This window comes from Corvus hawaiiensis, chromosome 1 (genome assembly GCF_020740725.1).
Source record: "Corvus hawaiiensis isolate bCorHaw1 chromosome 1, bCorHaw1.pri.cur, whole genome shotgun sequence".
Classification (NCBI taxonomy): Eukaryota; Metazoa; Chordata; class Aves; order Passeriformes; family Corvidae; genus Corvus; species Corvus hawaiiensis.
In genome coordinates, this window is record NC_063213.1 from 58,813,722 (window position 1) to 58,827,026 (window position 13,305).

A 13,305-nucleotide genomic window follows, 5' to 3' on the forward strand; every position below is an offset into this window, starting at 1 on the left:
AGAAAGACACCTGCAAAGGCTTCTCCAAACCGCTGAAGCAAGACAATTAATTACCTCATTCAGTTCTCAAACCCAGGAACTCTCTCAGAAAATGTGAGGCTTTTGCAACAACCATCAGCTGGACAGATCAGTGGCTGACAACTGAGTCATAAAAGGGGAGTTTCTGGAGACCATAAGATGCACTCAATGCAGAACATGAGCAAGAGCCAGGAAAGCAGAATCGAACAACTTAATGGAAGAGCACAATGCCATGCCTCCAACACAATCAAAAAGTTCTGAAATTTTTATGTCAAGCAACTGAAGAAGAAAAATACCGGTAACAGCTCTGAAATTAGCTGCAATACTTCAGATGCAATTTCTAGTGGTGCATAAAGTGCACTGATCTGCAAGCCCTGCTACAGAAAATTCTAAGCATCCCATGCACCTAATGCAACTATGCAAGAGCTAACTTCTGTTAAAGATTGTAAAGTTTAAGCATCTAAGTGAATGTCTGAAAGGAATCAAGAGTAAATAGAGTGGAAAAGATTATTTCAAATCACTAAGCACAAAGTTATTTTATCTAAAGCAAAGATTAAAAGCTTGAATTCTACAAAAACAAAAGTGGTATGCAAACCTTCCTGCCAAACCAAGAGCAATGTGATTCCAATTATTTTAAATCACCTGCTCCATGCCTCAGGGATCACTGCTGTAACAGAGGAGACAGACAATCAGTACCAAATATGACTATTTATTACTACAAAGAAACACAACAGAATAATGATGTCCCTTCAGTACTCCTGCTGGGGATCAGCCTTCTCCAGAAACTGGCCCCTAAGAACGAGCATCTGTGAAGGGAACAAATGTACATCACCTACAACCAGCACACATGATTGCAGATCAACATCAGTGCACTGCTCTGGAGGTAAACATGTTTCAAAGATTTTCATTTCAAATAGGTCCGATATCCTAACCACCAGTGAAACATTTACAAGCTATGCACTTTCTTTAATAATCAAACTAACAAGAATCTTAAATGGAAAAATTTAGGCATTTTGCTCGCATTGTGTATAATTATCTGAGTATTGAAACAGCACAGTAACATGATGACTTAATATTTTTTCCTCAAAAAATAAGGAAAAATAATTAAAAACATGTTGTGATGCAATGTGCAATTCCTCATGTTTCCTCTTCCGAAGTATACTTAATAAAGCACTTAAGATGCTTTTAAATAAGTTTTGCTGGAAGAGACTACAAAAAATTCTGTCAAAAAAGAACAGTCTTCTGTAAAAAAAAATTGAGAAAATCCTATTTATATGTTTGCCCTTTGATGTACAGAATTTTATATTTACTTCTATTTATAGCATTGTAGTTTCTAATTAAAAGATTCTGATCAAATTTGTAGACTTGAAAGAAAAGCATCAAGAGAATCAAGAGATAAAATAATACAGGATGTTCCAGGAAGAAAGAACTTTAAAAGTGTATTTCAGAGCTTGTAAGAACAATGAAATTTTATAACAGACATTTGGTGAGTCAGTCACATTTTCAAAGTAACAGATTCCTTAGATATTAATTTAATTTCACCCCCCCATTTCATAGAACAGAAACCTCAGCTTGTTGACAATCCCTTAAGTGTGTATGAAATAACATGTTATCTTAAGTTCAGATAAGCCAATAGAAAATCAAAATAAATATAATCATGAAATTAAATGAAAAATACACTAAAAATTTTATGTAGATTTACCTACATTTGCTGTTTTGAAAATAATAATTACAAGTAAATTTATGCTAGAGTAGAGAAATACAGTGCCAATTAGCACACTATAAAAGGACACATAAAATGTACACAATCTATAATGACAATTTTCAGCCTCAATTTTGTTGTAATAAATCTAGAGTTATACAGTATATTGTTGCTTTATGTAAAATAAGAAATCTGTTCGAAAACTTACTTTTTTACTTGTACTGGGAAGAAACAAAAAATTAAAACTTTGCTTAGAGACGAAATTCAGAAATAAGCCTAGGTCTAGTATGAAAAATATGTATCCCAAGTGAAAGAATCTTCTTTAAAAAATACACAATAAAATAGAACTACAACATGATTTTTCCTCAGGCCTTCTCTATTGCCATTTGCAAATATCTGATTTTAGTCAAAAGTTTAGTATCACTGAACTGGATCCACATATCACAGCATATTAAACAACTGCAAAATCTCTTTTTCTTTACTTTCCCTAGCATTCTCATAATATTTATAGGCACTCATTTACTGTATTAATCATCATTATTATTTGACATTCTTCATGCAAGCTCTCTCTTTTTATCCAATGCATAAATCTAAATATCTTTGAGGCGTTTGGTGGGGCGGAGTTTATTTAATGAAAAAACTGCAGAACAGAACCATGGTTTGATGGAGACGCTTTTACGACTACCTCTTTAGGGCACATTAGTAAATCAGTTATTTGTTCTGAGGAAAAGCTAGAAATAAGAAAATATTTTAATAGATCCATGTTCATTTTTTAATCCTGGATCACACATCTGTTCTCCATGCCAAGTGAGGGTGGAGCACAGGGAGAGCTAAACACCGTAAGCTAGAGTGCAATGCCAAGGCCCAGTTCACTGTGGTCGTAAACACAACCTAAAACAGCTTTTTTGCATGCAAACATCACAGTATCAATGAACTCAAACTCAGAAACAAGAACTACTTGTACCTCTAAAATGCCAGTAATTCGTTTTTCCAATAGGAAATTAAAAAAAAAAAAAAAGGAAAACAATCAACCCTATTTTGTTTATTTATTTGAACACAGCAACTGATTGAATTTACTTAATATATATGGGGGAACAGCAGCAGGGAAACAAGTCCCGAGCACAAACTAATGCAACGCAACATGTTACACAGGTGTCACTGCTGCAGAGTCAGTGCCTGGGTAGCAGCATGGATCCTTCTGAAGTCCTGCAGAGGACACCCGAAAGCTTCTCTTCCTGCTCCCCTTCCTCACCTCCACTTCATCTTTCTCAAAAACTCACCCAAGGTTAAATGTTAAATGGGATAATGAAGACAGGAAAACTATCAGGCTGTCACTGCTAGAAAATTTAGCATGGTCTACCATTTGATCTCACACATCTAATATGAGTAACTGAATGGGCAAGATGCCACTTCCCACTTGCTTCCAGCACCAGTAAAGCCCCATGGCACCGGATCTCACACTCGTGCTTTTAAGTGTAGAGGACGATGTTAATTTGATTCTAAAATTTTGTTTGCAACTTTTGATTTCCTATGAGACTAATTACTGTAAGTCTTCAAATCACTGTGAAAGGAAGAACTGCAAGAACTTTGAGGAAGTCGAATTTTTTTTTTTCCCCCCCATTTTCTGAAAGGGATGCAGCAAGGATTCATGTATAAAAGGTTACATACAACTAAGGCGCAAGAGGTCTTAAATACACCACTGGGGGGGCAAAACCAGAAAACTGGTGACTGTTCCATCTCATGTTTTTAAAATGCACTCAATAAGGTTCTTCATCAAATACTAATGGCTAGGGATGATGTATGATCAAATAGGTTGTAATAAGTGTGATTAATCAAGTACAGGGTCACATATAGAAAACAAAAAAAAAGTCACTAATTAAAACTTGCAAAGTTCAGAATCTTTTCCTCCCCTAATTCATACAAAATGTTGATGACCACTGAAGATCACACTTCTAAAACTGAGACAAGGTGCAGAGCAAAGAGAGACTCACTCACCCTGTGACCCAGAAACACCAGTTTCCATTGCTCCCCACAGTGACTGTAGCTTTCAGAAAGCCAGATCTAACAAGAAAAGCAATGTACTGGCATGTCTAGGAGTCAGAAAAAATACTACAGCAGCAGTAGTGCAACGTATTCCATCTGTATCACTCAGCAGCCCTGGACCTGGCTGCAATCAGAGGGGAAAACAACTTCCTTGTGAAGAAATACGAGATCAGAGGGCAAGGACTCCAACAAGGACAATCTATCCTCAGTGAAATACCCCTCTCCCTGGCAGTTTCAAGTGGGCAGAACCCAAATGAGCCACTACTCGTGCACAGCTGCAGTGTGAGAGGCAAACATCGACACACCACCCATCTGCACGGGGACAGAACATAAAACAAGGGCAGCAACGCACGCGCCGTGGGCAGCACTTGAGCGTGAACCCATCTGGATCACTGTGTCATCTCTCTGCAGAAAGGACTATTGTCCAAGAACACCATTTAGGCAAGAAGGAAAACTCAACGGATCCAACGGTCAGCAGGAGTGAAGGCATTTCCTTTGCTGAAGCAGATGGTGCCTTGAGGTCATTTTTAGCTACATGTTTTCCAAGCTCTGAAAGGAATCAATAACATTTAAAGGCCTCGATTTTCACATCTCTTGTAGTCTTCAGAAATGAAGGAACAGAGTTTCACTGTGAGAGAAATCTACAAAAACCCTCCATTAAGCCGCCTTTACATTACAAATAAAGATTTCAAATGTAGTAAAAACATTCCACACTAACTTTGCTCCTTTATACCAGTTTCAGTGACCAAACCTTTTTTCAGCAACACAGTGACATACTCCAAACATTTCCAAGTGGCCTTACATTTAGCTTGTATACAAATGAAAGCTTACTACCAAAAGATTAGCTCTGCCCACTGAAAGTGACAAGCACTCTCTAACACCTAAAGCCTACCAACACGGTTAACTTATGCCAGAAATGGACCTCGAGCACCAGCACAAAGTTTACTAACATCTTGTCTTCATCAGAGGCTAAGAAGAGCTTGACAAAACTTGCAGACTCTTAGGCATGCCAATACATTGCTCAATCAATTCCACAGATAATACTTTTTAAATATGACTCAACCTCTACATTCAAGTATCAAAGTTCTGCTTCAAGTTGAAAAGTGCAAAAAATGCAAATTTCAGAACTCCTTTTCCCCTTGATACAGCCTAGGAGATCAAAATGAATCAACATTTTCACTGTATGTATTTTCTGAAACAACTGATGGATGGATTTTTTTCATTCCCACAGAATTTCAGGGGTTGAAATACTCCAAGGAGACATTTCTGGAACAGAGTGTATTCCTACATACTCCTATTATTCTGGGCAATTTTTGAGCTGTAAGTCAGGGCTGTATCCTCCACACTCCTATACATCACACTTTCATTAGAAGGCAATTACCCACACAAATTTTTCTAAACTTTGTATTAATACCACATTCTGGAGTATGCTTTTCTAAAGCATGGTCCCTTGCTACAGTCTTATGGTCTGGTCACACCCATTTCACTTAAAAACAAGGAAGAGAGAGAGACTTAAGAGTGAATTTAGTATAGGCAGACAAATCAGAGCTGACCAAATTATCAGATGTATTACCGAATTTCACTGTCTGAGGGAAATACCCGGCAGCAATGCCGCGCTTCCTAACTTACTTTAACTGAATCCAGTTTTCAAGCTGGACTCCTAGTGACTCAACAGTTAAAACAGCTCTATGTCATTTGCCACTTTCTGTGATTTCTACATAATTCTTTAATTTCAGGTGACACTGGCTTTCCATTTGGACCTACCCAACCAGCCAAGCCCCATCACAGTAGTGCATGCCACAGCCTGGCAGAACACATCCTGACCATGTGTACATGCACTTCAGCCACCTTTGCTGTTCAGTGCTTAACATAAAGTTTCTGGGAAAAAAACATAAGCCTTCCCTCACACAGTCCTCCCACTAAAGTATTAAAAGCTTGCACAGATGTTATCTTCAGTGTCCAAAGCTCTCATCTGCACTGAACATGCTTCCATCTGAGGAGAGTGATGTTGTTCCACATCCACGCTTGGCTGTGGCTCAGGACAGCTGCCACTGCACAGTTCATCCCTACAGCACAGATTTTTCCTCTGCAGATTAATGCAACTATTGCAGTGGCTTCAGAAGAGTACTATCAGGGAGCATCCACAGCTATGAAGAGCAAAATTTCATCTGACAGGTCTCTGCAATCCTGTATGTGCTCCAAAAGACATCTCCACAGAACAGTGTATCCATATACTATCTAGGAGACCACTGGCAAGCCAAAGGAAAGAAGGTAACTAGAGGGGCGTTGAAAGCTTTCTTGCCTGAAAGTTTTCCACAGACAATAATAGCAAATTTGGCATTGTTTAAAATAAATTACGTAAGTCAAAACTACAGGAAAGGAAGACAGGATGGGAGTCACGGTGATTTCTGGAGATGTTGAATACAGCAGTTTGGGTTAACATGCAAGAAACAAACAATTACACTATTTCTGGAAAATACAATACTGAAAAAATTTTATCTAGTGACAAGAACACTGAACCATATCAGTAGATTAAGAGAAAGAGATATTGCATAGGCAGACACGACAGTCCTGCATCCAGTCTTTATCCTCTGACAGTATTGGACTTCACCCTCTACATCCACAGTTATCCAGACAGAGAATACACATGGGCCTGGGCTGGCAACAAAATCATCTGACAACATGTGAGTACTTCCCAGGAAGCAGAAGAGCAGTCTGCATGGGAGGAGAGGCAGCCTTGGCTCAAAACCATGGGAGTGGAAGAGAAGGATCCTTGTCTTCCATCCTCTCCAGGGAGAGAAACCCAGTGGGAGGCAGCACCAAGGGGAAGGACCACAAACCTCAACAGAGCTGACTGGAGAGGGAAAAGCACCGAGCCAGTGCTAGCTAGAAGGACCCACAATTAAGAGAGCTGAACCTTATCAGGCTTTTGAAGGTTTTATACAGTTTGATTGACCTTTAAGCAGTGTTTGACAGGATAACTGTGATAATGTTTTCACAAAGCAGAGCCCTAAAAAAAGTTGTTAGTTTTGAGTCACTTAAAGACTGGTAGGATTATTGGGAAAACTACAAAAGGGACCTGGACCAGAAGGATAATATATCTACCATGACTTTTTAAGACATATGTCCATAATGCTCTTGTGGCAAACATTTCACAGCAAATGTTAACTTCACATGTAGCTCCTCCAAAATATCGCTAAATGTCATCAAAGTTTATCATGACACTGCTCAGGATGCAACACGCTTCTACACCATGCATGTGTTATAGCTGATACAGCTGATGACACTGTAGGGGTCCCAAAACAGGTATACAGTGAAACAGTGTCAGAAAGAAAACTCAGTGTCATCCTGCACTCAGAGGCACCAACACAGACCGGAAGTGAATACAGATACATTCACCAACAGAGCTAGAAAGGACTCCTCTGTCAGACTTTGCAGTTACTACATTGATCGTGGCAAGGAGCAAATGTTAGGAAAATACTCTCTATACAAATTGTTACATCTGAGCCTTTAAGATCCTTTTAGGCTGTATATAAGCCTGTTTTTGAGGCTAAGCCATAGCTTCAGGAATATCTCTCTTTTCCAGTTGGCTGTTGCACAAGCATGAGAAGATGACACAAAACAACATGAACTCTGAAGCAGAGGCAACCAGAGATTTTTTGCTGGATGATTTTTTGGACTTATACATTTACTGCCATAACAAATCTCATTATCAAGCAGGGAAAGACTTTTCCTGATACGAGCTTGCAAAGAAGGATAAATTAGGAATTTGAAATATTCTTTGCCTATAAAATACCAAAAGACACTATGAATACTTTATAAATAAAGGTGTACTTGAAAGTGCCTCCTACATCAGAAATCAAAGGACACTCTCAATGCCCTTACATCGTTTGACACAAAATCTATAGCAAAGCTTGGCCTTCGGCAGTTTTTTTCCTCTTCAGGAAGGCAAGACCTGCATCAAGAGTATGAATATTTTAACCATCATTCACATATTCATAAAATATTGCTGTGTTGGTGAAGTATCTTATCATATTGCAGAACTGCATACACTGAACATACAGTAAAGTATCATGCATATTTTGCCTAATGACTTACAAACCCTACGGGGCAACAAGGCAGGAAGAAAACCAAATTCAGCAAGAAACCAAATGCATGTTATTACTCACTGTAGCCCCTTTCCCAGTTTAGCCTCCTCCTCTCTGGTTTTGTGTTAGGATGATCGAAAACTGTGCCTGTTTCTCCAAGAGACAGCAGTCATTTGATTAAGTGGGCAGAAAAGAACTTTTTTAATCCGGCAATTTCTCATGACACTTCTCTTTCCAAGAGTCACCATCCATCAGTCCCAAACTCTAGAGATATTTTATAAGCCACTCAATGGTCAGAACTCTCTTTTTAAAGAAAAATATTACTGTTTGTTGGAGCTACCCAAGACAGTAACTTACAACACCAGAAGTTGACACCATCAGAACAGAAAGCAAGAGTCAGCATTTTCAGAAGCACCTGCAAAGAACAGGGATATCCTGTTTGAAGCACAAAGCTGCTCTGAAATTGATTATTAGCAATAAGAAATCATCTAAGAAATCTGCAAGCTATGATTCCCAATAGGTGTATGCAACTGTATCATTTGGTCACAAACAATACAGGCTGTGGGAGACAAGTAAGTTCTTCACTGAAAACTACTAACTCACTCTGGACTACAAACAACAGGCACTTCTGTCTCCAGATGCAGCTCAGTCCTGGAGCCCCTTCAGGCCCAGCTCCCTACAACCAGGTTGTCCCTTTTACTCTCTCGGAAGTAATCCAGCATGCCTTCGTGAAAAAGGGCAATGAGCCAGTGAAAAACAGCTTGAGAAACAGAAATTGCTGTATCATGAATGTCTTGCACAACCAGCAGAGATGAGTGAATCTCTGTCCATAGTAGGTCAGAACCTTGCTCCCACTGAAAATCATAGCAAATCTCACAAATTTCCATGTAACATCCAGATATATAAAAAATGGATAATGCAACGAGAGCTGCAAGAGGAACAACATTGTCCCTTAGATTGTGTGTGCAGACCTACAGCATGACCACAAAGTGCTGGCCCTAAGTAGAACGGGGACGCTTGCTGGTGGTGAGTGGCAATCTCTGCTGAGAGCACGATCGCTGTAAAGTTATACCCTGGGCTGAGGGAAGACATCTGTTAGGTGAAGGCACGTAGTGGTCTGGTACTTTAATCTTCAGCTGGAAAATGAATCTCATCTTCCCAACCAGAACACTTAATCCACTAAAAATTATTAAGGAAAAGGTCCTCCAGGCCAGGTGCTGATGGAAATCACAAACCCAAGTTGGCAAAGACGTACTTTGTGCTTTGTTTTGCTCTTCTTCACAGGCAGAAGGACAGATACAGGCAGTGGGGAGGGATGCTTACACATTCCCACATTTTAACAAAGAACATGTCTGCACAGTATTGGCTAAAGAACTTGTGGTTTCCCACGTGCTTCTTACAATATCAAAATATGGCTTAAGGCACAGAGTTAAAAGGTTCCTTAAAAATGTCCATGGTGGGAACTTTCCTTCTTTTAAACACAAAAATCTTAGATTAGCCTTCACTGAATGTCCCTGACATAGAGGACTCTCATCTTCTAATACACTTACTTATGCAGCAGTAAATTAGATGTCCATTGCTAAGATCCTGGATTGCATTAATGATAATATAATATTAGTGTATTTTTAGCTATATTTTACCTTGAGTATTCTATACAGTAAGTGCTGTGCAGCTGCTAACAGGCCCCCTTTGGGGAACAGAGAAATTGAAATACAGGAGTGTCACAGATACTAGTAGTTACTCTATTCTGCAATGGAATTAAAAGCAGAAACCCAAAGTCACGTGAATTCTCCAACGTACACTATACATTGTACATTAAAACATTAATGACATGAAAATATAATAGCCTACAACATTTGCCTTGTGCTGTGTTCTGAGGTTCAGCAATCTTGGACAACTACAGTTGTGAGCACATTAATTATGTTTTTTAAGCAATTACATTCTGGCTTTGCAAGATGAGTATATAGACTATTTCCTTCACTATTTAATACTAAAGCATGCACATAGAGAAGTCACTCAACTCTTACGGCAATGGCCCAAAAACCCCAAAACAAACAAAATAGACAAAGTTGCTAGAGAAAAACCTCAACAAATGCTGAAAACAAACCATGAATTTTTAGAAATCTGCCTTCCATCACTTCCCCAGTCACTTGTGCCTTCAATTATCTCCTTTCACCCCCTTTTCTCGTATTACACTCCTCTGGCTCAACTCCATCCTGAGCCTGTTTTAAAACCCCTGATCTGCAAAGGCCACACTTTTTTTCCACATGATCATCTTCATTTCCCTTTGTGCAGTTCTGAACTCAGGCTTGCATCCTTCTTGTTCAACTTCTGCCCTTTCTGCAGCTAAAGCTTTCATCCAGGAATTAAAGAAATCCAATCCGATTTAGTGCGACTTCGTTCTCTCCAGCTTATCTCTCTCTCCCCCCCCCTTTTATCTTTATCCAATTCAAAACACAACTACATTGTTCTACATTAATTCAACATTAATTCAACTACAGCCTTGTTGTCTAGTCCTCTGGCTGCACCTTCCCATTCAGGTATCTGTTTTTCTAGACATGGTTGCTAGTCCTTCACTCACCGGAGATTCTTCTTGAATGTTTTTACCTCCTCCAAGAAGCATCCTCCCTTAACTAATCCAGAAGGCCCTTAGCTTTGGTTTGAAATCTCTATTCAAGAGCAGCTTTTTTAACTCTCATATATGGCTATTCAAAGACTATTAGCACTGGATAGAACATGGAGACAGTCAGAGTGTATTTAATCATAAAAAAAACAAATACATATGGAAATGTTACTGATGGAGAGAACACCTCTGTTCCCCTACTCTTTATATGCCACTGTTAACTCTTCAGGGCAGGCATGGATGTCTCTTCGTGTATGAGCAGAATCCAGCATCTTTATACTTCATGTGATATTCACCAGACACCCAAAAGCAACCATAAAAGTTAACTCTCTGAAGTTAGTCCATAACTTTGGAAAGTACCTTCCTAAATGCAGCTCCACCAGTTAAGCCAAGTCAGCCGCGCTGCTGGTCCATCACCGCCAAGCTGACTCAGATCCCTGGGCAAGGGATGCAATATCCTGCAATTAGGATGCAACCATGCTCTGTGCCAGAATCACAGAAAACCTGTACTGCTTCACTCGGTTCAGCCTGCTTGGCAATTTTCTTTGTTCAAAGCACTGTCAGCTACTGTATCCTTCCATGCATAACAACCATCAGATACCATGGGAGAGGCTGGGAATATTTTAAGCTGCAGCAGGGAAACCTCTTGATCAGTAATAAAAGTTGTAGTAGCTTTTACACATTTACATCAGAGCTTTTACACATTTATATTGGTTTACTGTGAAGGCTGTTGTGAAATAAACGTATTTAACTCTTTTCAAACCACCTGTGTTACTCTTTTTTTTTCTGCTTAGAGTAATATCCATACTAACAACTTAACTAGATGAAGAAGACTTGAAAATTTTATGAGCATAACATTTGGTGAATAAAAGCTGAGACATTCAGAAATAAACCATTAATTAGCAGTTTGTTATGTAAGATCAGTATTTTAATCCTAATACTAAAGCCAAATGCAGCCATTACTAAGTTTAAAACAGACATGTCACAAAGTGTTTGAATTTGTGACTCTTCAAGGGTCTTCAAAGAAACCTGAAATGCCTAGAGGATTTTTTCTTCTTTTTTAAGCAAAGCATTATGAACTTTGAGAATCCTATTTTATTGTACTATAAATATGGTCTTCATATCTGAAAACTCTTAACATAGAGTAAGTTACATTCAGAGGCAAATACATATGCTATGAAGAGCTTGTTTATTATTTGACTACACAAAGAGAATGCAAGTTGTCAGTTCTTATACTGCATGGATTATAAAAAAGAAATATGAGACAATTTTTTCACATACGTTGCTTCTTAAACACACAGTAGTCAATTAGAAAAAGAGGAAACGGAGGCCTGCAACTCGTCTTGGATGTCAGCAGTTACCTCAAATGCTCATATTTTATGTTCTTCATCTATAACAACATGGACTCAATGTTTTCTTCCTGTAGATGTAACAGCCATACATCACCTCAAACAAAAGGGGTCAAGATGAAAATCACTATATTTTAATAAAAAATGAGGTTATTAAAAGTTATAGGGATTGGTCTTCATATAACAGAAATATGTTTCTTAATACAAACAGTGCCAGGTTAATGGCAATGATCTTAGAGGTCTCTTCCAACCTTAGTGATTCTATGATTCCATGGAATTTGAAAATATACCCCGGGTATATTGGGCAGCAGGCAATATGCACGTTAAATCCCGTGTTTAGTTCACATGTTACATTTCAAGCAATTCCCTTCCGACATCCAATTTCTATTTTTAAAATCACATCCGAGTCCACAGAACACAAACCCACCCTGCCCACGCTTCAGCCAGAAGCCGAAATTAAGCCGCAGCGTTTCAAGCCCGGCTGTCGCAAAGGCACTGCAACTTTCATTTTGGGTGCCCCGGCCGCCGCAGGCAGCGGGCTGTGCCCGCCCGGGCCCCCGCTGATGGCCGGGGGAGAGCATTAACAGGCACAGGGACCATCTTAACTAATTCGGGCGCCCTTGCACAGGACTGGCATTCTCAGCGCTCCCGCGGGAAACCGAGCCGCGCGTCTGGCCGAGCATCGCTTTGCACCGAGCGTTATCCTTCGGCGGTGCAAACAAACACCCTTGGCGGAGGGTGCGGCGAGGCTCCGCACCGCCGGCCCCGCTGCACTGCCGGCCCCTCTCCCCCCGCCCGGCGCTCACCTGTGTCCGCGCCGCCTCGCTCCGCACCCGCGTGCTCAGCGCCGGCCACCGCGCCCCGCCGCCGCCCTCGCCGGAGACCAGCCGCAGGGGCCTGATGCTCTCTCGCTCCGCGAAGGGGCTCTCGCCCCGCCGCCCCGCTGTCGCTGTCGCCGCCGCCGGCCCGGCGCCTCCTGCGCAGGGGAGAGGCACTGTCACCCGGCTGCGCCCCCGCCACCGGCGCGCAGGCTGGAGCGGGGGCTCCGTTTCCATGGGGCTCCGCAGCAGCCTCGGCGCGGCGTACCCCGCTTCCCACCGCCGCCCCCGCCCCAAGCGCGACGGTGCTGCCCCGCGACCGCGACTCACCTGGGGCCGCTGTCAGGGCGCCGAGCGCCAGGCAGAGGAGGCAGGCGGCAGCCCCCATGGCGCTGCCCGCCGCCCCGCTCGCCGCCGAGCGCCGCCGGCTCCGCGCCTGCACGGGCGGGGGGGGCTGCGGGGCCGCGGCTGCCGCGGGGCCGGGGCTGCCGAGCTCCGCCCCGCCGCCGCGCCGAGCCCCCTGCCAGCGAAGGAGATGGCGAGAGCCGGCGAGGCTCCCCGCAGAGCCCGCTTGGAAGAGGGAAGTGCTGGGAAATGTAGTCGTTTGCCGGGGCGTGAGGGAGCAGGGCGATACCGGAGGGGAAGCCCCGGAGCCCGGGCAGCG

At 41.7% G+C, this 13,305-nt stretch overlaps 1 protein-coding gene across 13 annotated transcripts in view; it reads right to left on the reverse strand.

Moving 5' to 3' along the window:
• Positions 1-13,063, reverse strand: part of ADAM22 (ADAM metallopeptidase domain 22) — a 129,038-nt gene extending 115,975 nt beyond the window's left edge. For all 13 annotated transcript variants that reach the window (XM_048306523.1, XM_048306515.1, XM_048306509.1 and 10 more), the window contains exons 1-2: positions 12,972-13,063; positions 12,630-12,799 (exon numbers count right to left, since the gene is read on the reverse strand). In XM_048306523.1, coding sequence (XP_048162480.1) covers positions 12,630-12,799; positions 12,972-13,029 — 228 coding nt within the window. In that variant the 5' untranslated portion in view covers positions 13,030-13,063. The remainder of the gene's footprint in view (positions 1-12,629; positions 12,800-12,971) is intronic.
• Positions 13,064-13,305: the final 242 nt, after the last annotated feature.